This window comes from Poecile atricapillus, chromosome 33 (genome assembly GCF_030490865.1).
Source record: "Poecile atricapillus isolate bPoeAtr1 chromosome 33, bPoeAtr1.hap1, whole genome shotgun sequence".
Lineage (NCBI taxonomy): Eukaryota > Metazoa > Chordata > Aves > Passeriformes > Paridae > Poecile > Poecile atricapillus.
In genome coordinates, this window is record NC_081281.1 from 430,486 (window position 1) to 456,703 (window position 26,218).

General features: G+C 60.9%; 1 protein-coding gene across 1 annotated transcript; it reads right to left on the reverse strand.

The window, feature by feature from the left end:
* Positions 1–1,906: 1,906 nt before the first annotated feature.
* On the reverse strand, positions 1,907–25,691 carry INTS3 (integrator complex subunit 3). Its single transcript, XM_058860707.1, is given in 33 exon segments — positions 1,907–2,042; positions 2,147–2,306; positions 2,453–2,525; positions 2,921–3,002; positions 3,004–3,022; positions 4,157–4,324; positions 4,845–4,893; positions 5,113–5,226; positions 5,969–6,044; positions 7,071–7,139; positions 8,164–8,317; positions 9,346–9,382; positions 9,385–9,464; positions 9,679–9,723; positions 9,845–9,948; positions 10,945–10,999; positions 11,308–11,437; positions 11,973–12,089; positions 12,238–12,344; positions 12,622–12,713; positions 12,821–12,900; positions 13,703–13,790; positions 14,536–14,727; positions 15,788–15,885; positions 16,471–16,600; positions 17,548–17,692; positions 18,772–18,838; positions 19,548–19,632; positions 20,859–20,972; positions 23,298–23,381; positions 24,253–24,336; positions 25,376–25,482; positions 25,591–25,691. Coding segments are annotated over 32 exon segments (3,060 nt in total). The 5' UTR covers positions 25,460–25,482; positions 25,591–25,691; the 3' UTR covers positions 1,907–1,964.
* Between the last annotated feature and the right edge of the window lie 527 nt (positions 25,692–26,218).

The following is a 26,218-nucleotide window of genomic DNA, read 5'->3' on the forward strand; positions in this document are numbered from 1 at the left end:
TGTCACCATCCCAGCCCCGGTACCACCATCCCGGTCCGGTACCACCATCCCGGTCCCGGTACCACCATCCCGGCCCCGGTACCACCATCCCGGTCCCGGTACCACCATCCCGGCCCCGGTACCACCATCCCGGTCCCGGTACCACCATCCCGGTCCCTGTGCCGCCATCCGGCCCCGGTGCCACCATCCCGGCCCCGGTACCACCATCCCGGTCCCGGTACCACCATCCCGCTGGCCCCGGTACCACCATCCCGGTCCCGGTACCACCATCCCAGCCCCGGTGCCACCATCCCGGCCCCGGTGCCACCATCCCGGTCCCGGTGCCCACCATCCCGGTCCCGGTACCACCATCCCGGTCCCGGTACCACCGCTATTCCCCTGCTCCCACTCCGGTTCCCGGTCCTCTCACTCCCCGGCCCGGTATCCCCGGTATCCCCGGTATCCCCCGGTCCCACCTCGGGATCTCCGCGGTCCCCATCATCCCCCGGTTCCCCCCTGCATTCCTCGGTCCCCCCGGTGTCCCCCGGGCCCCGAAAGTTCCCCGGTCCCTCTCGGCCCTTCTCCCCCGCGTTCCCCGCTCCCCTCCCGGTGTCCCCCCGGTGTCGCCCCGGTGTCGCCCCGGTGTCGCCCCGGTGTCCCCCCGTTCTCACCGTCCGCCACCAGCAGCGCCCGCGCCCCGCAGCAGCGCAGGCAGTGCCGGAGCCCCGCGGGGCGCAGCGCCGTGCCCAGGAAGGCCGGGCGGGCCCCGAGCGCCGCCAGCCCGAACCAGCCCCACACGAAGCGGGGCTCGTTGCCCACCAGGAGCCCCACGGTGTCCCCGGGCCTCGGCGGGGCCCGCAGCGCCCGCAGCGCGTTCGCCACCCTGGCCACGCTCCGCGCCGCCCGCCCCAGCGGCTCCGCGCCCCCCCGGCCCCGCAGGAACGGCCGGGCCGGGGCCGCCCGGGCCGCGCGGAGGAACCGGGAGACCACGGAGCCCCCGGGGCCGCCCCGCGCCCTCCGGTGCGCCCGCAGCGCCCGCAGCGCGAACGCCAGATCGGCCCAGAGGTGCGGCCGGAGCCGCCGCTGCAGCGCCAGCAGCGCCCCCAGAGCCCCCAGAGCCCCCGCGCCCAGCGGGACCCCCAGGACCCCCCCCAGGACCCCCAGGATCCCCCCCAGGATCCCCCCGAGGAGCCCCCCCAGGACCCCCCCCCAGCCCCAGCGCCCCCAGCGCCGCCGCCAGCGCCATCGCCCGCGCCGCCTCTCGGGGCGGGGCCGACACGCCCACCCTGGCCACGCCCACCCTGGCCACGCCCATGTTAACCACGCCCCCCATGGCCACGCCCCCCACGAGCCCCCCAGAGCCCCCCCGGTGTCCCCCCGGTGTCACCGTGCTCCCCCCGCCAGGGCCCCGCTGTCACCTCCCCTCTGTCCCCTCCTGTGTGTCCCCCCCGTGTCTCTCCCGTGTCCCCCCCCCTTTGTCCCCCCCTTTGTCCCCTCCCTGTCCCAGATTCCGGTGGCCTCGGGGGGGCCTGGCAGTGTCACCGTCCCGGGGGAGCCGCGTGTCCCGGCGGGGCCGCACCGGGGGGGGACACGGGGACACGGCCCCCGCCACAAACCGGGGCCGCTCGGTACAAAACAGGAAGGATTTTATTGCTGCTTTCCTTAAAAACGCTTAGAAACGCTCAGGGACTCCCAAATCCCGCCGGCCTCGGGTGCTGAACCCCCCCAGGACCCCCGGGGGGCCGCGGGGGGGAGGGGGCTCTTTCCCGGGGGCAGGACCCCCCTCCCCAAATCATCCTGGAGCAGCGACTCAGTTCCACCCCTTTATTTACATTTCTGTAGGAAAATGGGGGTGGGGGTCCCCCCTTCCCACATGGGGGCTCCTGGGGGGGGACACCGCGACCCCTCCCCACGCTGGTGAAAAGGGGGGGTGGTCCCTGACCCCCGGGATTTGCTCTGGGGGGGCTCGGGGGGGGTCCCAGCCCTCAGTCACTGTCCGAGCCCACGGCCGAGGAGCCTTTCCTTTTCCTCTTGGCCGGTTTGGGTTTGGTGTCCTCTTCCTCCTGCAGGGACAGGGACAGGGACAGGGACAGGGACGGGGTCACCACGGCCACCCCGGGGCTCTGGGGGGCTCTGGGGGCTCTGGGGGGTCCGGGGGGGCTCTCACCGAGGCGCTGCTGGACCCCGACTCCTCCTCGTTGTTGGGGGGCTGCGCGGCGCTCTTGCGGCTGCGGGGGCTGGCGAGCGCCGTGGCTTTCCGCCGGCTCTTGGGGGGTTTGCTGGAGGAATCCTCGTATTCCTCGGCCAGGGAGAACAGGTCCGAGAACCTGGGGGGGGGCACAGGGGGTTTGGGGTCCCAGGAGGGGAGCAGAGGGGGGTTTTGGGGGGTTTTGGGGTCCCCAGGAGGGGAGCAGAGGGGGGTTTGGGGGTTTTGGGGGGTTTTGGGGTCCCCAGAAGGGAGGGAAGGACTCACTTCATCTTGTGAGCCTCGTCACAGCTGGCCTGGACGTGCTGCAGCGCCTGCAGGATCGGGGTCTGGCTGAAAACTGGGAGAGAGGCGGGAATGGGGTGGGAATGGGGTCAGGGAATGGGGAATGGAATGGGGATTGGGGTCTGGGAATGGGGTCTGGGGTCGGGGATTGGGGTCTGGGGTCGGGGATCGGGGTCTGGGGTCAGGGATCGGGGTCTGGGGTCGGGTCTGGGGTCTGGGATCGGGTCTGGGGTCTGGGATTGGGGTCTGGGGTCAGGGATTGGGGTCTGGGGTCGGGGATTGGGGTCTGGGTCGGGGATCGGGGTCTGGGGTCTGGGATTGGGGTCTGGGGTCAGGGATTGGGGTCTGGGGTCTGGGAATGGGGGTCTGGGTCTGGGGGTCGGGGTCTGGGGTCGGGGTCTGGCTCTGGAACGCAGCCCCAGCCCCACAGGTCCCCGGGGAAGCACCCACAGTTCTGTTTGGTGTTGGTCAGGTTGAGCCGGAGATTGTCCAGGTGCTCCAGGATCTGCTCCAGGGTCAGCTGGGCCAGTTTTGCTGCTGGAGCTGCGCAGGCTGCGGGGTGAGACCCCAGAAAACCGGGATGAGACCCCAAAAAACCGGGATGAGATCCCAAAAAATGGGGATGAGACCCCAAAATATGGGGATGAGACCCCAAAAACGGGGATTAGATCCCAAAAAACGGGGATTAGATCCCAAAAAACGGGGATGAGACCCCAAAAAATGGGAATGAGATCCAAAAATGGGGATGAGATCCCAAAAAATGGGGATGAGACCCCAAAATATGGGATGAGATCCCAAAAACCTGGGAATGGGGGATTGGGGTCCCCTGGAAAGGCGGATCAAGCCCTGAATTATCCCATAAATCCTGCTCAGGGATTCTGCTGGAATTCCTGGGAGCTCCGTGGGCTGATCCCAGGATCTGCAGGGATTAGAGCCAGATCCACCCCGGATCCCATGGGATGGGGGGAGCTGGGAATTCACCCTGGGGGCTGGGAATTCACTCTGGGAACTGGGAATTCATTAATTCACCCTTGGAGCTGGGAATTCACCTCCACGGGGGCTGGCACAGGGATGGGAGAGGGAAAATTCCTTAGGGAGGGAATTCCGTGAGAACGGGGCTTGAGCAGGGGGAAAAACCCTCCCCAACCCCTTTGGGTGGGAATTCCCGGGAATCGGGGCAGGATTCCCAGCCCCATTTGAGTGGGAATTCCTGGAATTGGGGCAGGATTCCCAGCCCCATTTGAGTGGGAATTCCTGGGAATTGGGGCAGGATTCTCAGCCCCATTTGAGTGGGAATTCCTGGGAATTGGGGCAGGATTCCCGGCCCCATTTGAGTGGGGAATTCCTGGGAATTGGGGCAGGATTCCCAGTCCCTTTGGGGTGGGAATTCCCAGGAATTGGGGCAGGATTCCCAGCCCCATTTGAGTGGGAATTCCTGGGAATTGGGGCAGGATTCCCGGCCCCATTTGAGTGGGAATTCCTGGGAATTGGGGCAGGATTCCCAGCCCCATTTGGGTGGGAATTCCTAGGAATGAACGGTGTCAGGATTCCCAGGAATGTTGTCAGGATTCCCGGCCCCATTTGAGTGGGAATTCCTGGGAATGCTGTCAGGATTCCCAGCCCCTTTGAGGTGAGAATTCGCGGGAATTGGGGCAGCATTCCCAGGAATGTGTGGGCATTCCCGACCTCTGGCGCTTGCGGGGCAGGGAGTTGTTCTTGATGAGCAGGGCCTTGATGTGCTCCCCCAGGAGGTCGTCGTGCCGCAGCCCCCAGTGCCGCAGGATGCTGGTGGTGAACTGATCCTCGGGGTGGCACGGCCGGCTCAGAACCATCTTCACCATCTCCTCGCTGGGCCTGGGACACCGGGACACCGGGAATGGGGACACCGGGAATGGGGACACCGGGAATGGGGACAGCAGGACAGTGGGAACAGTGGGACAACAGGAATGGGAACAGCGGGACACCAGGACAACAGGAACAATGGGAACACCGGGACAACGGGAAACACCAGGACAACACGAACAGCGGGGACACTGGGACAACAGGAATGGGAACACCGGGAGTACCGGGACAATGGGAACACAAGGAACAGTGGGACAACAGGAACACCGGGACAACAGGAACACGGGGACAACAGGAACACCGGGACAACGGGAACAGCAGGACAACAGGAACACCGGGACAATGGGAATGGAGAACCCAACACACCCCCTCGCTGTCCCCACGACACCACGGAGCGTCCCGGAGCATCCCCCAGACCCCCTCAGTGTCCCCAGACCCCCCCAGACCCCCCCAGACCCCCCCAGACCCCCCCAATCCCCCCAGCCCAGCGTTCCAGGCGCCCCCAGCCCATCCCAGGGAACGCCGCACTCACTTCTCCCTGCGGAGCTGCAGCAGGAGGCAGGACAGGGCCTCGGGGTGCTCTGGAACGGGGAGGGAGCAGAGGCTGAGCCGGGTCAGGAATTTTCCCCTGGAATTCCCTGGGAATGTTTCCCTGGGAATGTTCCCCTGGAATGTTCCCCTGGAATTCCCTGGGAATGTTCCCCTGGGAATGTTTCCCTGGGAATGTTTCCCTGGGAATTTTCCCCTGGGAATGTTCCCCTGGGAATTTTCCCCCCAGGATTCCCCCGGGAATGCCTCACCCTTGTACTTGAGGTGCTGCAGGATGGGGATGATGGTCTCCAGGGGGATGTTGTGAGCCAGGAACAGCTGCCAGGTGCAGTACTGCTCAAAGGTCTCCCAGTCCAGGCTCTGAACTGGGATTGGGAACGGGACAATGGCAGGAGAACAGTGGGAGAACAGGATGGAAAACAGGGATGGAGAACAGGAACAATGGGATAACAGGACAATGGGATAACAGGAACAATGGGATAACAGGGATGGAGAACAGGGATGGATAACAGGAACAATGGGATAACAGGACAATGGGATAACAGGGATGGATAACAGGACAATGGGATAACAGGGATGGATAACAGGACAATGGGATAACAGGGATGGATAACAGGACAATGGGATAACAGGGATGGATAACAGGACAATGGGATAACAGGGATGGATAACAGGACAATGGGATAACAGAACAATGGGATATCCGGGATCTGTCCCAGCCCCTTCCCCAGCTCTGGGCACCCCCAAACCCTCCCGGGGTCCCCCCACCCCTCGGGCACCGGGAAGGGACACGGAGCTCACGAGGCTCCCCGGTTAACCCGGCTTATCCCGCTGCTCCCAAAGCTGGATCAGGGAGAGCGGGATTTGCTCCGGGAACACCGAGGGACCCCAGCAGAGGCCGCGGAGCCGGGGCAGATTTGGGGATTTTCCCCTTGCCCGGCTCATTCCCTGCCTGGCACCGCCCTGGGATAAATCCCACAGTGATCCTTTAATGCCAGCAGGAAACCCGGCCCTGGGAACACCTCGGGAGCCTCGGGGCAGCTCCAGGGATCCTCTCTGGACACGGCTGGGAAGGGCCTGGACCTGTCCCGTTCCCATTCCACTCACTGAGGATGTTGAGCACGGAATCCTTGCGGAACATGACCAGGTTTCCCATCATCACGTGGCACACGAGCTCCTGGAGCTGGGGGGGGACAGGGACAGGCTCAGGGGGGATCCAGGGAACCTTCCCAGGCGGGATCCGGCTGGAAAAGCTCCCAGGAGCAGCCCTGGGATGGGATGGGAGCTGGGGGGGCTTCCCACACACACAGAGCCCACTCAGGCTCTCATCCTCCCCCCTCCCTGCTCCCCTGGATCTGCTGGATCCCTGCTCCTCATCCCCTGGATCCTCTGGATCCTCTGGATCCCTGCTCCTCATCCCCTGGATCCTCTGGATCCCTGCTCCTCATCCCCTGGATCCTCTGGATCTGCTGGATCCCTGCTCCTCATCCCCTGGATCCTCTGGATCCTCTGAATCCCTGCTCCTCATCCCCTGGATCCTCTGGATCCCTGTTCCTCATCCCCTGGATCCTCTGGATCCCTGCTCCTCATCCCCTGGATCCTCTGGATCCCTGCTCCTCATCCCCTGGATCCTCTGGATCCTCTGGATCCCTGTTCCTCATCCCCTGGATCCCCTGGATCCCTGCTCCTCATCCCCTGGATCCTCTGGATCCCTGCTCCTCATCCCCTGGATCCTCTGGATCCTCTGGATCCCTGCTCCTCATCCCCTGGATCCTCTGCATCCTCTGGATCCCTGCTCCTCATCCCCTGGATCCTCTGGATCCTCTGGATCCCTGCTCCTCATCCCCTGGATCCCCCAGATCCCCTGGATCCCCCAGATCTGTGGAGCTCTGCAGGGAAACACCTGGAGAAGGCCAGGAAGGATCCAGGGGAGGATCCAGGGAGGATCCAGGGGAGAATCTGGGGAGGATCCAGGGAGGATCCAGGGCGGATCCAGGGAGGATCCAGGGAGGATCCAGGGAGGATCCAGGGGAGGATCCAGGGAGGATCCAGGGGAGGATCCAGGGAGGATCCAGGGGAGGATCCAGGGCAGATCCAGGGAGGATCCAGGGAGGATCCAGGGAGGATCCAGGGAGGATCCAGGGAGGATCCAGGGAGGATCCAGGGAGGATCCAGGGAGGAGCCCCTTCCCAGCTGGAATTTCTCGCACCTGGAAGGAGTCGATGACGGCCACGATCATGTTCAGCAGCTCCCCGCTCCGCAGGGTCTCATCCGGGAACTGGGAACACACAAAGCCCAGAGGGTTCAGGGAGAGGCTTCCCAAAATCCCCATCCCCAGGGAACGGCTCCGGCAGCGGGGTCAGCCCGCCCAGATCCCTGGAATTCCCCTTTTCCCTCTGCTCCCTGCTCCAGGGCCTCGCACGGGAACACAAAACCAACCACGGCGGGGCCAAGGGCCGGGAACGGCGGCTCCGAGGGAGAGGGATGTGCCAAGGGATGGATCCCGGGATTTGGGGTCACCCTGGGATGGATCCCGGGATTTGGGGTCACTCTGGGATGGATCCCGAGATTTGGGGTCACCCTGGGATGGATCCCGGGATTTGGGGTCACCCTGGGATGGATCCCGGGATTTGGGGTCACCCTGGGATGGATCCTGGGATTTGGGGTCACCCTGGGATGGGCTCAGGACACACCTGAGCTGGGATGGGATGGGATGGGATGGGATCCATGGGATGGGATGGGATGGGATGGGATGGGGTGGGATGGGATGGGATGGGATGGGATGGGATGGGATGGGATGGGATCCATGGGATGGGATGGGATGGGGTGGGATGGGATGGGATGGGGTGGGATCCATGGGATGGGATGGGATGGGATGGGATGGGATGGGATGGGATGGGATGGGATGGGATGGGGTGGGATGGGATGGGGTGGGATGGGATGGGATGGGATGGGATGGGATGGGATGGGATCCATGGGATGGGATGGGATGGGGTGGGATGGGATGGATGGGGTGGGATGGGATGGGATGGGATGGGATGGGGTGGGACAGGGTGGGATGGGGTGGGATCCATGGATGGGATGGGATGGGATGGGATGGGATGGGATGGGATGGGATGGGGTGGGATCCATGGGATGGGATGGGATGGGATGGATGGGGTGGGGTGGGATCCATGGGATGGGATGGGATGGGATGGGATGGGATGGGACGGGGTGGGACAGGGTGGGATGGGATGGGGTGGGATGGGATGGGGACACACCCGAGCTGGGCTGGGCTGGGATGGGGACAGCCCTGGGCTCACCTCGGTGTAGATGGAGGGCGTGAGGAAGCAGAGCAGCCGCACGTCGTCCTCCTGGCACGCCTTCATGTCCATCATCAGACACGTGTGCAGCTCCCCCAGCTGCGTGGCCTGAGCGAACGACTCGTACAGCCCCATCCTGCCCAGCGCCGCCTTGCTGGGGGACACACACAGCTGGAACACAGCTGGAACACAGCTGGGACACAGCTGGGGACACACACAGCTGGAACACAGCTGGGACACAGCTGGGACACAGCTGGGACACAGCTGGGGACACACACAGCTGGAACACAGCTGGGACACAGCTGGGACACAGCTGGGACACAGCTGGGGACACACACAGCTGGAACACAGCTGGGACACAGCTGGGACACAGCTGGGACACAGCTGGGGACACACACAGCTGGAACACAGCTGGAACACAGCTGGGATACAGCTGGGACACAGCTGGAACACAGCTGGGACACCTGGGACACAGCTGGAACACAGCTGGGGACACACACAGCTGGAACACAGCTGGAACAGCTGGAACAGCTGGAACACAGCTGGGACACAGCTGGAACACAGCTGGAACACAGCTGGAACACAGCTGGGACACAGCTGGGACACAGCTGGGACACAGCTGGGGACACACACAGCTGGGGACACACACAGCTGGAACAGCTGGGGACACACACAGCTGGGACACAGCTGGAACAGCTGGAACACAGCTGGGACACAGCTGGGACACCTGGGACACAGCTGGGGACACACACAGCTGGGAACACAGCTGGAACAGCTGGAACACAGCTGGGACACACACAGCTGGGACACACACAGCTGGGAACACACACAGCTGGGACACAGCTGGGACACACACACAGCTGGGGATACACACAGCTGGAACAGCTGGAACACAGCCGGGACAGCTGGGACACAGCTGGGACACAGCTGGGACACAGCCGAGCCACCAGGGACAGGGACGTGTCTGGGCGGGGCCCAGCTGGGAGGGAGGAGCCACAGGAGGGAGGGAGGAGCCACAGGAGGGAGGGAGGAGCCACAGGAGGGAGGGAGGAGCCACAGGAGGGAGGGAGGAGCCACAGGAGGGAGGGAGGAGCCAGAGGAGAGAGGGAGGAGCCACAGGAGGGAGGGAGGAGCCAGAGGAGGGAGGGAGGAGCCACAGGGGGAGGGCGGGGCCGGGCTCACCTGGCCCGCAGGTAGTAGAGCAGGTGGTAGCCGATCTTGGCTGTTTCTGGTAGAGCTCGGACAGCAGGTCCAGCAGCAGCGAGAAGCCGCTGTTGTCCTCCTGCATCTGGCACAGGTTCCTTGGGAAGAGCGGGAACGGCACCGGGATAACGGCACCGGGATAACGGCACCGGGATAACGGCACCGGGATAACGGCACCGGGATAACGGCACCGGGATAACGGCGCCTCCCAAAAAAACCCCCCCGGGATTCCCAGCAAAGGGAAACGGGAAACTCCGCGGATTTCTGGGATGGAGCAGCCCGGAATTCCCGGGGATTTGGGAAGGGACCTACCGGAATATCAGGTACAGGGGCTTCCCCACGGACTCCTCCAGGGACCTGCGGGACACAGGGACGCTCTGGGCTCCCGGGGAATCCCGGTGATCCCGGCTGAGCCCAGCCCTCGGGAGCAGCGGGAAGATCCCCCCGGGAAAAGCCGGATCCCCACGCCAGCCCTTACTCCTCGGTGATCTCCTCCGGGAGAACCTCCCCGCGGAAGTGAGCCTTGAACAGCTCCTGCAGGCACGAGGCCAGCACCGACAGCTGCTCCGAGTCAAAATCCTCCTGGGAAAGGGATGGGAGCGGGAGCTCAGAGCCTGCCCGGCACAGGGAACGGACACGGGAACGGATCCCGGGCTGCTCCGGAGGGATCCCGGCAGCAGGGATCCCAAAATACTGCTGGGGATCCCAAATCACTGCCAGGGATCCCAAAATACTGCCAGGGATCCCAAAATACTGCCGGGATCCCAAATCACTGCCAGGGATCCCAAAACAAACACTGCCAGGGATCCCAAAACACTGCCAGGGATCCCAAAACACTGCCAGGGATCCCAAAACACTGCCAGGGATCCCAAAATACTGCCAGGGATCCCAAAACACTGCCAGGGATCCCAAAACACTGCCAGGGATCCCAAAACACTGCCAGGAATCCCAAAATACTGCCAGGGATCCCAAAACACTGCCAGGGATCCCAAAATACTGCCAGGGATCCCAAAATACTGCCGGGGATCCCAAAACACTGCCAGGGATCCCAAAACAAACACTGCCAGGGATCCCAAAACTCTGCCAGGGATCCCAGGATCTTGAAAACAATCCCAGATCCCTGCCAGGGATCCCAATCATTCCCAGCAATCCCAGACCATTCCAGTGATCCCAGATCATTCCCAGTGATCCCAAATCATTCCCAGTGATCCCAGATCATTCCCAGTGATCCCAGACCATTCCCAGTGATCCCAGACCATTCCAGTGATCCCAGATCATTCCCAGTGATCCCAGACCATTCCCAGCGATCCAGACCATTCCCAGTGATCCCAGACCATTCCCAGTGATCCCAGACCATTCCCAGCGATCCCAGACCATTCCCAGCGCTCCCAGACCATTCCCAGCGATCCCAGACCATTCCCAGCGCTCCCAGACCATTCCCAGCGCTCCCAGACCATTCCCAGTGATCCCAGATCCCTGCCAGCAGCTGCTGGGGACAGGGAGGGGATCCAGAGAGGGATCCCAAGGGGATCTGGGTGTCCCCATCCCAGGGATCCCGGCCGTTCCCGGCTCTGTTACCTCCAGGACCTGATCCACGATTTCCTGCATCACCTCGCACTGCGCCTCCGTGTCACTGCGGCACAACAGGGACGGGAGATCCGCGTTACTGGGAGCACTGGGAGCACTGGGAGCACTGGGAGCGCTGGGATGGGGAACTGGGGCCGGCTTTGGGGTCGGCCCAGCCCAGAATCCGCAGGGATTCCGGACTGGGATGAATTCCACGGTGAAAAGCAGGCGCTCAAAGCCAGGAATTCCACGGAATCTCCGGGCTGAGCCAAGGTGTGCGGGGCAGGAGCTGGGAGCTCCTTCCCAAGGCCTTTTCCTGCGGGAATTCCCTCTCCAGGAGCTCTGGGAGATCCGTGGGGATGGGAAGGGCCCCACCTGCCCTTCTGCAGCTGCAGCACTTTGTCCTTCAGGGACTCGTCCAGCTGCTCCAGGAACGGGGTGATGTCCACCGGCTCCTCCACGATGGATTCCTTGATGGGGTGGAACCTGAACTCCCTCTTCTTCCCTGGGAACAGGGAATTCCCCACGGAATCAGGGGTTTTCCTCCTCCTCCCCTGGAGCCGGGCTCTGGGATGAAGGTGGGAATTGCCCCAGGCACCGGGAATGTCTGGGATTGTGATCCCTGCCCCGTTCCCAAACCCCATCCTCGGCCATCTCCACAATTTGGGATCCTGGGGCTCCCAGGTCACATCTCCCGCCCCATCCCGGGCCTGTGGCCACTTCCCACTGCCGGGAAAACCCCCTGGAACTTCGGGAATCCCACAGGGATCTGAGCAGCGAGGCTGGGAATGGCTCCAGGGGGGATCTGAGCTGGGATCTGAGCTGGGATCTGAGGCTGGAAAAGCGCTCGGAGCTCCTGGGAACGGCCAGGAAAGGGAACCAACCCTTGGGGCACAGATCCAGACCCGCTGGATTCGGGAATCGGCCCCTGCACACCCTCCCTGCCGGAGGAAAGCCGGGATTCCCACCGGGATCAGCTCCCGGCCACGGAGGGAATCGGGAATTCTCTGTGTCCGTGGGGAATTCCGGAGCTCCCTCACCTTTGCTGTTCAGCTCCTCCTCGTCATCGCTGAAGGCGGCCTCGGCGTTGTCATAGCAACCGTCATCCTTCTCCAGGTGATTCTCCATCTCCATGGGAACCGGCTCCTCGATTTTCACTGGGAGCACCGAGCCAGGTGAGGCTCCCCCAGATCCGGGATGGGATCCCGCAATTCCCCAAATCCCAGCACGCCCGGCCCGGCCCATCCGGAATTCCAGGGAAAAACTCCCCCAGCGGATCTGCCAGGAGCCCCCCACATTCCCTACCTTCGATGGGGGGCGAGGGAGAGCTGCAGAATTCCGGGAATTTCTCCCTGAGCATGGCCCGCAGCTCCTTGTCCAGCTTGGGGTTGTCGAAGAGCGGGGCCAGGTGGCTGCGAGGGACGGGACAGGGATCGGGATCGGCCGGAGCCTGGATCCCACGGGAATGCCGGGGATCGTCACCCCCAGCTCCCTCGGGATCCCCTCCACAGCCCGGGAATGGCAGCAGGGGCTGGAATTCCTGGGATGGGATCCTGGGGCAATCCCGATTCCCTGGGGGAGCGGCTCCACGGGACACAACCCCAGGGTTTTCCACGGCCCCGGAGCGCCGGGAGCGGCCGTGTCCGTGCTGGGAACTGGGGAAAAGCCGGGAAAAGCCGGGGCTCTTACGCCAGGACTCGCTTCTCCACGATGTGGGTGAGGGAGTTGAACACGCCCTGCCGGACGTGCGCTTCCAGAGGGGGGTAAAAATTGGGAATGATCTGGAAGAGACGAGGGAGGGAGGGAGAGCAGGGTCAGGGGTCGGGGAGGGGGAGGAAATCCCTGCCAGGGCCGGGAATTCCCTGGAGGAGGGAGGAGAGGAGCTCACCCGGCACATGAAATCCAGCAGCGTGGCCGTGATGGCCGGGTGCGGCTTCATGGAGTGGTGCATGACCAGGATGGCCGGTTCTGGGGGAGGGAACGGCGTGAGACACCCCAGATCCCTGCTGGATCCACGGGATCCATGGGATCCCTGGGCTGGGATCCAGGGGATGGGGGGCAGCCAGGTCCAGTGCTGCCCGTGGGTCACAGCGATCCCATGGATCCCATCCCTGGGAACAGCCCAGGATCCCATCCCGGGCAGATCCCCCCTGGATCCCAGTGCAGATCCCCTGGATCCCAGTGCAGATCCCCCCCCGGATCCCACAGCAGATCCCCCTGGATCCCAGTGCAGATCCCCCCAGATTCCCAGTGCAGATCCCCCCCAGATCCCAGGCAGATCCCCCCAGATTCCCACAGCAGATCCCCCCTGGATCCCAGTGCAGATCCCCCCTGGATCCCAGTGCAGATCCCCCCTGGATCCCAGTGCAGATCCCCTGGATCCCAGTGCAGATCCCCCTGGATCCCAGTGCAGATCCCCCCTGGATCCCAGTGCAGATCCCCCTGGATCCCAGTGCAGATCCCCCCAGATTCCCAGTGCAGATCCCCCCAGATTCCCAGTGCAGATCCCCCCAGATTCCCAGTGCAGATCCCCCCAGATTCCCAGTGCAGATCCCCCCTGGATCCCAGTGCAGATCCCCCCCAGATCCCAGGCAGATCCCCCCAGATTCCCAGTGCAGATCCCCTGGATCCCAGTGCAGATCCCCTGGATCCCAGTGCAGATCCCCCTGGATCCCACAGCAGATCCCCCCTGGATCCCAGTGCAGATCCCCCCTGGATCCCAGGCAGATCCCCCCAGATTCCCAGTGCAGATCCCCTCTGGATCACACACCGATGTTCATGATGCTGTCCTTCTCGGGGTTGAAGAACAGCCAATCGTAGAACAGCGCCAGTTTGGCGTTGGAAGCCGCCACGTTGGACTGGAGGAGACAAAAACCCAAACGATTCCCTCTGAGATTCCCTCAAGATCCCTGCAGATCCCTCCAAGATCCCTCTTCACATCCCTGGCGAGCTGCTGGGGATCAGCTGCTCCGGCCAATCCTGATCCCTTCCCTTCCCATCCTGATCCCATCCTGATCCCATCCCATGGATCCCATCCCATGGATCCCATCCCATCCCGAACCTGATCCCATCCAATCCTGATCCCTTCCCATCCCAATCCTGATCCATTTCTGGCCCATCCTGATCCCTATCACATCCCACCCCATCCCATCCCGATCCCCTGGATCCCATCCCGATCCCAATCCCCTGGATCCCATCCTGATCCCCTGGATCCCAATCCCGATCCCAATCCCATTGATCCCATCCCGATCCTGATCCCCTGGATCCCATTGATCCCCTGGATCCCATCCTAATCCCGATCCTCTGGATCCCCTCCCGATCCGGAGGATCCCATCCCAATCCCGATCCTGATCCCATCCCATCAATCCCACCCCGATCCCAATCTCCTGGATCCCACCCCGATCCCGATGCCCTGGATCCCATCCTGATCCCCTGGATCCCACCATGATCCCGATCCCCTGGATCCCATCCCCTGGATCCCACCCTGATCCCGATCCCCTGGATCCCATCCCACCCCTGGATCCCACCCCGATCCCGATGCCCTGGATCCCACCCCCTGGATCCCACCCCGATCCCCCGGATCCCGATCCCCCAGATCCCGACCGTGCAGGTGGTGAGCAGCCAGCCGATGATGGCCCAGCGGGGCAGGATGTCGGAGCTCAGCACCTCGTTGCTGGGGTGCACCACGCCGCAGATGTAGCGGATCAGGTCACAGCGCAGGGATTGGCTGTCGGCCGTGGACAGGTACTGCCGCTGGAACCAGTCCTGGTAGCGCTTCTGCTGCCCAAAGCGCACCTGGACACACGGAATTCCCATGGGAACCACGGACACGGAACCGGGATGGGAACGGACACCACGGGGATGGGACGGGATGGGAACCGACACCGCACACGGAATTCCCATGGGAACCACGGACACGGAACCGGGATGGGAACCGACACCGCACACGGAATTCCCATGGGAATGGACACCACGGGGATGGGACGGGATGGGAACCGACACCACGGACACGGAACTGGGATGGGAACCGACACCGCACACGGAATTCCCATGGGAACGGACACCGCGGACATGGAATTCCCATGGGAACCACGGACACCGCGGGGATGGGACGGGATGGGAACGGACACCGCACACGGAATTCCCATGGGAATGGACACCACGGACACGGAACCGGGATGGGAACCGACACCGCACACGGAATTCCCATGGGAATGGACACCACGGGGATGGGACGGGATGGGAACCGACACCGCGGACACGGGACCGGGATGGGAGGGAAGGCGGGAGGGATTTGGGGAGAAATCCGGGAGGGAATTCTGCAGGAAGGGCTGGGAACAAGCACCACACAGGACCCTGAGCCAGGGGAAATTTGGGAGGGAATTCGGGAAGAAATTTGGGAGGGAATCCAAGGGGATTTGGGAGGGGATCCAGGAGGATTTTGGGAGGGAATTCAGGGGGGATTTGGGAGGGGATCCAGGAGGGATTTGGGAAGGGATCCAGGAGGATTTTGGGAGGGAATTCAGGGGGGATTTGGGAAGGGATCCAGGGGGATTTTGGGAGGGAATCCAGGAGGGATTTGGGAGGGGATCCAGGAGGGATTTGGGAGGGGATCCAGGAGGATTTTGGGAGGGATCCAGGGGGATTTTGGGAGGGATCCAGGGGGATTTTGGGAGGGAATTCAGGGGGGATTTGGGAGGGGATCCAGGAGGGATTTGGGAAGGGATCCAGGGGGATTTTGGGAGGGATCCAGGAGGATTTTGGGAGGGAATTCAGGGGGGATTTGGGAGGGGATCCAGGAGGGATTTGGGAAGGGATCCAGGGGGATTTTGGGAGGGATTCCATGGGGAATTACCCGCGAGGTCATGAAGAGCAGCTTGGTCTCCATGTCGGGGGTGAGGCGGCACGCCAGGAATTTGCGGGAGGTCCTGGACTGCAGGAGCTGCAGGACCCCTGGGCAGGGACAGGGAACAGGAATTGGGTTGGAAAAGGCGTCCAGAGGAAGCTTTTTAGGAATCACTAAGGAGGGGTTTGAGGGGGATTTGAGGGCTCCAAAGGGGTGGGAAGACTCCAAAGCCCCATTTCCCTGGAATTGCTGCATCCAGGAAAGAGAACAATTTATGGGAATATCATTGATACAAATAAAACAAATGCAAAAAAAAAAAAACCAAATAAAATCCATTGCTTTTCCCACGGAATGGGGAAACCAGCAGGAATTAAATCCCATGGAGGTGCCATTGCTGCAGCTCCTGGAATTCCTGATTTTTATGGAGCTCAGTCTGGGCTCACCTTCCAAATCACTTAATTAAAGGAAATAACTCTGATTAACCTGGAATTCCAGACTGGTTTGGGCTGGAATCACCCAGAGATCACCCAGACCACGGGCAGGGACAATTCCCACCGGATCCACAACCCCAGGGAGGAGGAGGAGACGAGGGAAGCGCGGAGCCCGGAGCGAGCCGCGCCCTCGGGGGATCCCGGGAGGATTCCCGGGGTGGATCCCGGCTGGGAAATCCCCGGGAAGGGAGGATCCCGTACCTGTGAACTGGGAGCTGAGCACCTGAGGGTTGTGCAGGATGTCCTTCCAGAGCTGCTCGAACTCGGGGATCCGCGCCACGTTCTGCAGCAGCCGCACCAGATCCCGGCCGATCATGAAGCAATCCATGAACTGGGAATGGGGGAAAAGAGGGAAAAATCCCGGTCAATACCCGGGGCAGGGGGATGGGAGCAGGGAAAGGAGGAATTCCCGCTCCTCCCACCCCTCCCCGCTGGAATGGATGGAGGGAAGGCCGGGAGTTGTTCTGGAATGTTCTGCCTGGCAAAGCAAACAATCAGCCCATAAATCTGCCACCCTCCCCAGGCCTGCAGCCAGGCCCCGTCGGGAACGGCAGGATCCAGGAAAAATCCGGGACAAATCCCAGCTCTGGGGGGTTCTCCTGCTCCATCCGGAGCCAAACCAGGCCTGGAGCTGCTGTGGGATAATCCCAAACCGCCCTGCCCAGGGAGGGATCCCCAGGGGAACGGGATCCCATCCCAATCCTGGAGCAGGGCAATGCAGGATCCCATCCCAATCCCATCCCAATCCCATCCTGATCCCATCCCATCCCAATCCCAATCCCAATCCCAATCCCAGTTCTGGAGCAGGGAGATGCAGGATCCCATCCCAATCCCAGGAACTCAGGAACTCACCCTCTCCCAGAGCAGGGAGATGCAGAACTCCAGAACCCAATCCCAATCCAATCCCAATCCCATCCCAATCCCATCCCAATCCCAATCCAATCCCATCCCAATCCCATTCCCATTCCCATCCCAATCCCATCCCAATCCCAATCCAATCCCATCCCAATCCCATCCCAATCCCAATCCCATCCCATCCCAATCCCATTCCCAATCCCATTCCCAATCCCATCCCAATCCCACTCACCCTCTCCCGGAGCAGGGAGATGCAGAACTCCAGAACCCAATCCCATCCCATTCCCAATCCAATCCCATCCCATTCCCATCCCAATCCCAATCCCCCACTCACCCTCTCCCGGAGCAGGGAGATGCAGAACTCCAGAACCCAATCCCAATCCAATCCCATTCCCATTCCCAATCCCATTCCCAGGAACTCACCCTCTCCCGGAGCAGGGAGATGCAGAACTCCACCTCCTTCTGCCGCAGCGCCTGCAGCGCGGCCGTGCCGTGGTGATCCACGATCAGCCGCAGGTAGGTGTACACGGCCATGGCCACCAGCAGGCTGCTCTTCAGCACCCACTCCCTGCAACCCCAAATCCATCCTGGGAACCCCAGATCCATCCTGGGAACCCCAAATCCATCCTTGGAAACCCCAAATCCACTCCCTGAAATCCCAAATCCATCCTGGGAACCCTGAATCCATCCTGGGATCCCTGAATCCATCCTGGGATCCCCAAATCCATCTGGGATCCCCAAATCCATCTGGGATCCCTGAATCCATCCTGGGATCCCTGAATCCACCCTGGGATCCCTGAATCCATCCTGGGAAACCCCAGATCCATCCTGGGATCCCTGAATCCATCCTGGGAACCCTGAATCCATCCTGGGATCCCTGAATCCATCCTGGGAACCCTGAATCCATCCTGGGATCCCTGAATCCATCCTGGGAACCCCCTGAATCCATCCTGGGAACCCTGAATCCATCCTGGGAACCCCAAATCCATCCTGGGAACCCCAGATCCATCCTGGGATCCCTGAATCCATCCTGGGAACCCCCAAATCCACTCCCTGAAATCCCAAATCCATCCTGGGAACCCTGAATCCATCCTGGGATCCCTGAATCCATCCTGGGAAACCCCAGATCCATCCTGGGAACCCCAAATCCATCCTGGGAAACCCCAAATCCACTCCCAAACTCATCTGGGAACCCCAAACCCACCCTGACAATCCCAAACCCACCCTGACAATCCCAAACCCTCCCTGACAATCCCAAACCCTCCCTGACAATCCCAAACCCTCCCTGACAATCCCAAATCCGCCCCAAATCCTCGCAGCCCCCGCAGGACAGAGCCCCAGGGAGGGAATCCTGCAGTTGGGATCCTGTGGATCCCCACAGGCTCGGGATGAGATTCCCAGACGGAGCAGGAGCCGCCCAAACACCGGAAACTTTCGGGCAATCGACTCTCCCGGAGGAAAATCCTCCCCCAGGGCTCGGGAAGCTCGGGAAGGAAACATTCCCGGGATGCTGGGCCCGAGCCAGGCCAGCTCCTCAGCCCTGCAGGGGGTTTGGGATCTGGGGGGATCTGGGGGGATCTGGGGGGATCTGGGAATTGCGGGTTTGGGAAGGCTCCCCCCTCTCCCAGCCGCGGTTCCCGGCCGTACCTCTGCTCTGTCAGGATCTCCAGAACGTTCTCTGCCAGCCAGATGTTCTTGGCAGTCACATCCCCACCTGGAAAAGCAGCGGGATCTGGGATCCAGCCCTGGGATCCCAGGGGATCTGCTGGGTGTGGGAGCCCCGGCCCGGGAGCAACGGGAACCGCGGCTCCTCGGGGGGATCATCCCGGAGAGATTCCCTGCCTGGATGGAATCCTGGGGACAGATCCTGCGGGATCCAAGAGATCCAGCCCCAGGGGATCCAGGGGATCCAGGGGATCCAGGGACAGAGCCTGGATTTGGCTCTGGGGGTTCAGGACCCTGGTGGGCCCTGCCTGGGCCAAGTTCTGGAGGGATCCCGGCTCGGATCCTGAGGATTCCCGGCTCAGATCCCCAGGATTCCCAGCTCAGATCCCCAGGATTCCCAGCTCAGATTCCCAGGATTCCCGGCTCAGATCCCCAGGATTCCCAGCTCAGATCCCCAGGATTCCCTGCTCAGATTCCCAGGATTCCCAGCTCAGATCCCCAGGATTCCCAGCTCAGATCCCCAGGATTCCTGGCTCAGATTCCAAGGATTCCCAGCTCAGATCCTGAGGATTCCCAGCTCAGATCCCCAGGATTCCCAGCTCAGATCCCCAGGATTCCCAGCTCAGATCCTGAGGATTCCCAGCTCAGATCCAGAGGATTCCCAGCTCAGATCCCCAGGATCCCCAGCTCAGATCCCCAGGATTCCCAGCTCAGATCCCGAGGATCCCCAGCTCAGATCCCCAGGATCCCTGGCTCACCTGCGATCTGCTTCATGAAGGTCATGCACACCCCATCCGCTCCCAGCACTCCGCTCTTCACCAGCTCCCGGAGCAGCCAAACCAGCTGGACACGGAAATCCCGGGATCAGACCCCGCCAGATTCCCGTCATCATTCCCGTCACTATTCCCGTCATTATTCCCATCATTATTCCTGTCATTCCCGTCAGTATTCCCGTCACTATTCCCGTCATTATTCCCATCATTACTCCCGTCATTCCCATCATTCTTCCCGTTATTCCCGTCATTCCTGTTATTCCCGTCAGTATTCCCGTCATTATTCCCATCATTCCTGTCATTATTCCCGTCATTCCCATCATTCCTGCTATTCCCATCATTATTCCCATTTTTCCCATTATTCCCGTCATTATTCCCGTTATTCCCATCATTCCCGTTATTCCTGTCATTCCCGTTATTCCCGTCATTATTCCCGTTATTCCCGTCATTATTCCCGTTATTATTCCCATCATTCCCATCATTATTCCCGTTATTCCCATCATTATTCCCATCATTATTCCCATCATTATTCCCGTTATTATTCTCATCATTCCCATCAGTATTCCCATCATTACTCCCGTTATTCCCACCATTATTCCCGTTATTATTCCCGTTATTATTCCCATCATTCCCGTCAGTATTCCCATCATTATTCCCGTTATTATTCCCGTTATTATTCCCGTTATTATTCCCATCATTCCCGTCAGTATTCCCATCATTATTCCCGTTATTATTCCCATCATTATTCCCGTTATTATTCCCATCATTCCCATCATTATTCCCATCATTATTCCCGTTATTATTCCCATCATTATTCCCATCATTATTCCCGTTATTATTCCCATCATTATTCCCGTTACTATTCCCGTTATCATTCCCATCATTATTCCCATCATTATTCCCGTTATTATTCCCGTTATTCCCACCATTATTCCCATCATTATTCCCGTTATTATTCCCATCATTATTCCCATCATTATTCCTGTTATTATTCCCGTTATTCCCATCATTATTCCCGTTATTCCCATCATTATTCCCGTCATTATTCCCATCATTCCCATCAGTATTCCCATCATTATTCCCATCATTATTCCTGTTATTATTCCCGTTATTATTCCCATCATTATTCCCATCATTATTCCCATCATTCCCATCATTATTCCCATCATTATTCCCATCATTATTCCCATCATTCCCATCATTATTCCCATCATTATTCCCGTTATTATTCCCGTCATTATTCCCGTTATCATTCCCGTCATTCCCGTCCTTCCCGGGGTCCAGGGAACGCCTCACCTGTGTCCTGCAGGTGTCCTGCAGCTTCAGGTACTTCTCCATCAGGATGTGGTTGATCTTGTTGAGGACGATGTTCATCCCGTCCCGGCTCACCAGCGCCAGGTCCCGGTAGCACTGCGGGAAAAACGGGAAAGGCGGCGTGGGAAGGGCGGCTCCGGGCAGGGAACGGCAAATCCACGGATCCGTGGGGTAAATCCAGCCCTGCCTGGGCACGGGGTGAGCTTAAATTAAATTGAATTTAAATTAAATCCAGGTGGAAGGAGCCCAGAATCCCATTCCCTGGGAAAGCCCGGCTCAGATCCGCAGGGAAACGCTGGAAAAGCGGGAATGAACCCCCAGGGAAACAGAACAGAATTCCCTGGGGGAGAGCCGGAATTCCTCCATTTCTGCCAGGCTGACACAATCCGGGGGCCGTTTAATTAAGCAGGGTGATTAATGAGGCTTTAATGAGAGCAAACATCCCCGGGGGGAAGGGACGGACACCTCGGCAACGGCTCGGAGCATCCCGGGGCTCCCATCCCGGGGTTCCCATCCCGGGGTTCCCATCCCGGGGTTCCCATCCCGGGGCTCCCATCCCGGGGTTCCCATCCCGGGGCTCCCATCCCGGGGTTCCCATCCCGGGGTTCCCATCCCGGGGCTCCCATCCCGGGGCTCCCATCCCGGGGTTCCCATCCCGGGGCTCCCATCCCGGGGCTCCCATCCCGGGGTTCCCATCCCGGGGCTCCCATCCCGGGGCTCCCATCCCGGGGTTCCCATTCCAGGGTTCCCATACCGGGGCTCCCATCCCGGGGCTCCCATCCCGGGGTTCCCATCCCGGGGTTCCCATCCCGGAGCTCCCATCCCGGGGTTCCCATCCCGGGGCTCCCATCCCGGGGTTCCCATCCCGGGGTTCCCATCCCGGAGTTCCCATCCCGGAGTTCCCATCCTGGGGTTCCCATCCCGGGGTTCCCATCCCGGGGTTCCCATCCCGGGGTTCCCATCCCGGGGCTCCCATCCCGGGGCTCCCATCCCGGGGTTCCCATTCCAGGGTTCCCATACCGGGGCTCCCATCCCGGGGCTCCCATCCCGGGGTTCCCATCCCGGGGCTCCCATCCCGGGGCTCCCAGGGCCCAGTTTTGGGGTCCCTGGGCCATTTTGGGGTCCCCAGGTCCAGTTTTGGGGTCCCCAGGGCAGATTTTGGGATCCTGGAGAAATTCGGGATTTCTGGCCAGGTTTTGGGGGGTTCCAGGTTTTGGGGATTTTGCTTTTCCCGGCCCAGCAGATCCCGGGAACTCCTCGGGCAGGAAAGGGTTAACCCCGTCCATCCCAAATCCCGGCAGGAATCCCTGGCCGGCTCCAGCGGAGCCCTGGCAGATCCAATTATCCCAATTATCCCAATTATCCCAAGTGTTCCGGCTCCGGGATGCGCCGGCACAACGCTCCCGTTCCCAGAGGAAAATTCCAGAGGAATCCATGGAAAGGGTCGCTCCAGGGGAGGGGGATCAGCCTTTGGAAAAGCGGGAAGAGCCCCGGGAAGAAGGACGGGAGCGGATCCTGGGGGGATTCAGCCCCTCCAGGGCTCCCTGGGAAGGATTTGGGAGCGCCGGGGTCGACCCAGCAAAGCCCCGGATCCAAGGGAAAATGGGATTCCCGGGAAAAGCGTGCTGTGATTCCAGGAGGGGATCCCTGGATCTGCTCCCAAATCCAGGATTGTGGCTCCCAGGATGCGGAATTAAGGGAGCTGGACTGCTGGGAATCGGCTTTCCCGGGATCCCAGCACGTTCCTCCTCCCAAGGATGAATTCCAGGAGCATCCAGGCGCGGCTTCCCGGAGAAAATCCCGCTCCAGGTCTCCCCAGGAAGGGAAAAACTGGGAAAAACCCTGACAGGTCCTGGGAAAAACCAGGATCTGCCTCCCACGGCCAAATCCAAGGAATTCCTGGGGTGGGAGGGAGGCTGAGCTCCCTCCTCCCCTCACCGCAGGGGTCAGGGCTCCCAGGGAATTCCAGCCACAGAATTCCCAGGATTCCGGCCCTTTCCCAGCTCTCCCTCAATTCCAGCTGCAGAATTCCCAGGATTCCAGCCCTTTCCCAGCTCTCCCTCAATTCCAACCCTGGAATTCCTGGGATTCCAGCCCTTTCCCAGCTCTCCCTCAATTCCAGCCACGGAATTCCCGGGATTCCAGCCCTTTCCCAGCTCTCCCTCAATTCCAGCTGCGGAATTCCCGGGATTCCGGCCCTTTCCCAGCTCTCCCTCAATTCCAACCATGGAATTCCCAGGATTCCAGCCCTTTCCCAGCTCTCCCTCAATTCCAGCTGCAGAATTCCCAGGATTCCAGCCCTTTCCCAGCTCTCCCTCAATTCCAGCTGCAGAATTCCCGGGATTCCAGCCCTTTCCCAGCTTTCCCTCAATTCCAGCTGCGGAATTCCCGGGATTCCAGCCCTTTCCCAGCTTTCCTCACCTTCTGTGCCTGGGCCGGCTCGGTCAGGACGAGGGTGAAGAGCCCCAGGCAGATCTCCTCGTGCTGGGGGGTCCCTTTGCAGATCTGCAGGAAAATCCCAGATCCGGGTGAATTCCAGGTGGGAATTCCAGGTGGGAATGGAGGGAGGGAGAGGAAAATCCACCCCCAAAGCCCCGGATCAGCCGGGAATCCCAGACAGCCGGAGCATCCCGGGGTTATTCCAGCCGGGAAAACGCTCCCAGGAACAGCACAGGGGGTTCTGCTGCTCCAGGGGATTCCCGGGATGGGAACGGGATGGGGATGGGAATGGGATGGGAATGGGATGGGAATGGGATGGGAATGGGAATGGGATGGGAATGGGATGGGAATGGGATGGGAATGGGATGGGAATGGGAATGGGACGGGAATAAATGCTCCAGGCCTGGCTCCCTTTAAACTGGGAATGATGGATAAACTGGGAGCAATGGATAAACTGGGAATGGATAAACTGGGAATGGTTAAACTGGGAATGGTTAAACTGGGAGCAATGGATAAACTGGGAATGGATAAACTGGGAGCAATGGATAAACTGGGAGCAATGGATAAACTGGGAATGATGGATAAACTGGAATTCCGTGTGAAACAACAAACAGAATTTGGCTCTGCGAATCCTCGGGCTGAGGGTGAGAAGCTCCAGCTCCACTCCCAGTTCCCATTCCCAGTTCCCATTCCCAGTTCCCAATTCCCAATCCCCAGTTCCCATTCCCGGTTCCCAATTCCCAGTTCCCAATTCCCAATCCCATTCCCAATCCCATTCCCAATCCCCATTCCCAGTTCCCATTCCCCATTCCCATTCCCATTCCCAGTTCCCAATCCCCCATTCCCAGTTCCCATATCCCCATTCCCAATTCCCAGTTCCCAGTTCCCATTCCCAGTTCCCATTCCCAATCCCCAATTCCCCGTTCCCGTTGCTCACGTGTGCGTTGAGGGCGTCGTTGGCCTCGCGCTCCGAGAGGCCGCTGGTGAGGGAGGTGACGATGCCCACGCAGCGCTCCAGCCTCTGGAAAACGGGGAAAAAACGGGGGAAATGGGGAAAACCCGGAAAAAACGGGGGAAAATGGGGAAAAAATGGGGAAAACCGGGAAAAAACGGGGGAAAAACGGGGGGAAATGGGGAAAACCGGGAAAAAACGGGGAAAAAATGGGGGAAATGGGGAAAACCGGGAAAAAACGGAGAAAAAACGGGGGGAAATGGGGAAAACCGGGAAAAAACGGAGAAAAAATGGGGGAAATGGGGAAAACTGGGAAAAAACAGAGAAAAAACGGGGGGAAATGGGGAAAACCGGGAAAAAACAGAGAAAAAACGGGGGGAAATGGGGAAAACCGGGAAAAAACAGAGAAAAAACGGGGGGAAATGGGGAAAACCGGGAAAAAACGGGGGAAATGGGGAAAACCCGGAAAAAACGGAGAAAAAACGGGGGAAATGGGGAAAACCGGGAAAAAACAGAGAAAAAACGGGGGGAAATGGGGAAAACCGGGAAAAAACGGAGAAAAAACGGGGGGAAATGGGGAAAACCGGGAAAAAACGGGGGAAATGGGGAAAACCCGGAAAAAACGGAGAAAAAACGGGGGAAATGGGGAAAACCGGGAAAAAACGGGGGGAAATGGGGAAAACCGGGAAAAAACGGGGGGAAATGGGGAAAACCGGGAAAAAACGGAGAAAAACCTGGAAAAAATGGGGAAAACCGGGGGAAACTGGGGAAAACTGAAGGAAACTGGGGAAACTGGGGAAAGGCACCATCCCGGATCCTCCCCAGCAAGGGCCGCTCCCGGGAGCATTCCCAGATCCCGGCGTTATCCCGGTGTTATCCCGGTGTTTTCCTGCTGTTATCCCGGTGTTTTCCCGTTGTTTTCCCGGTGTTTTATTCCGGTATTATCCCGGCGTTATCCCGTTGTTTTCCCGGTGTTATCCCGGTGTTTTATCCCGGTATTTTCCCGATGTTTTCCCGGTATTTTCCCGATGTTTTCCCGGTATTTTCCCGATGTTTTCCCGGTGTTTTATCCCGGTATTTTCCCGGTGTTTTCCCGCGCCGCTCTCACCTCCTCCAGCTCATCCTTGGAGTCGAGCAGGGAGCAGAGCAGGAGCTTCCCGCCCGCTCCCGCCTTGCCCTTGGGCAGCTCCATGGCCCGCCCGGGGCTCCCGGTGCTCCCGGTGATCCCGGTGTTCCTGCTGTTCCCGGTGTTCCTGCTGTTCCCGGTGCTCCTGCTGTTCCCGGTGATCCCGGTGTTCCTGCTGCTCCCGGTGTTCCTGCTGTTCCCGGTGATCCCGGGGCTCCCGGTGTTCCTGCTGTTCCCGGGGCTCCCGGTGCCCCCGCCGGGACCGGGGGCGATTTCCCGGCAATTCCGCTCCTTCCGCCGCCCCGGGAGGGATCCGGGGGCTCAGCGATGGGGGCAGCCCCGGGGAGGCGGGGACGGGGGCAGAGCGGCCCCGGCGCGGGGAGGAGCGCTCGGGCCGGGCGGTGCGGGGCTCGGCGCGGGGCTCGGTGCGGGGCTCGGTGCCGGGCTCGGTGCCGCCGCGGGCGCTCCCGGGCCGGGCCGGTGCCGGTGGCTCCGGGCCGGGGGGAGGCGGCGGCGGCCGGAAGTTACCGGAGAGCGACGGAGGCGCTCAGCCGGAAGCGGAAGCGCCGCGCGGGAGGAAAATCCCGCCCCTCCTCCCTCACCGACCAATAGGAGAGGAGAGAGGCCCTGAGTGACAGCTCGGGGGGCGGGGCTGGAGGGGCGGGGCACAGGGGGAGGCTCAGCCAATGGGGAAGAAGGGGCGGGGCCTGGGCGGGAGGAGGCTCCGCCCACCCGCGCGTGCGGGGGAACCCCCGGGACCCCCCGGGAACCCCCGGAACACCCCCGGGAACCCCTTGGGAACCCCTTGGGAACCCCCCCGGGACC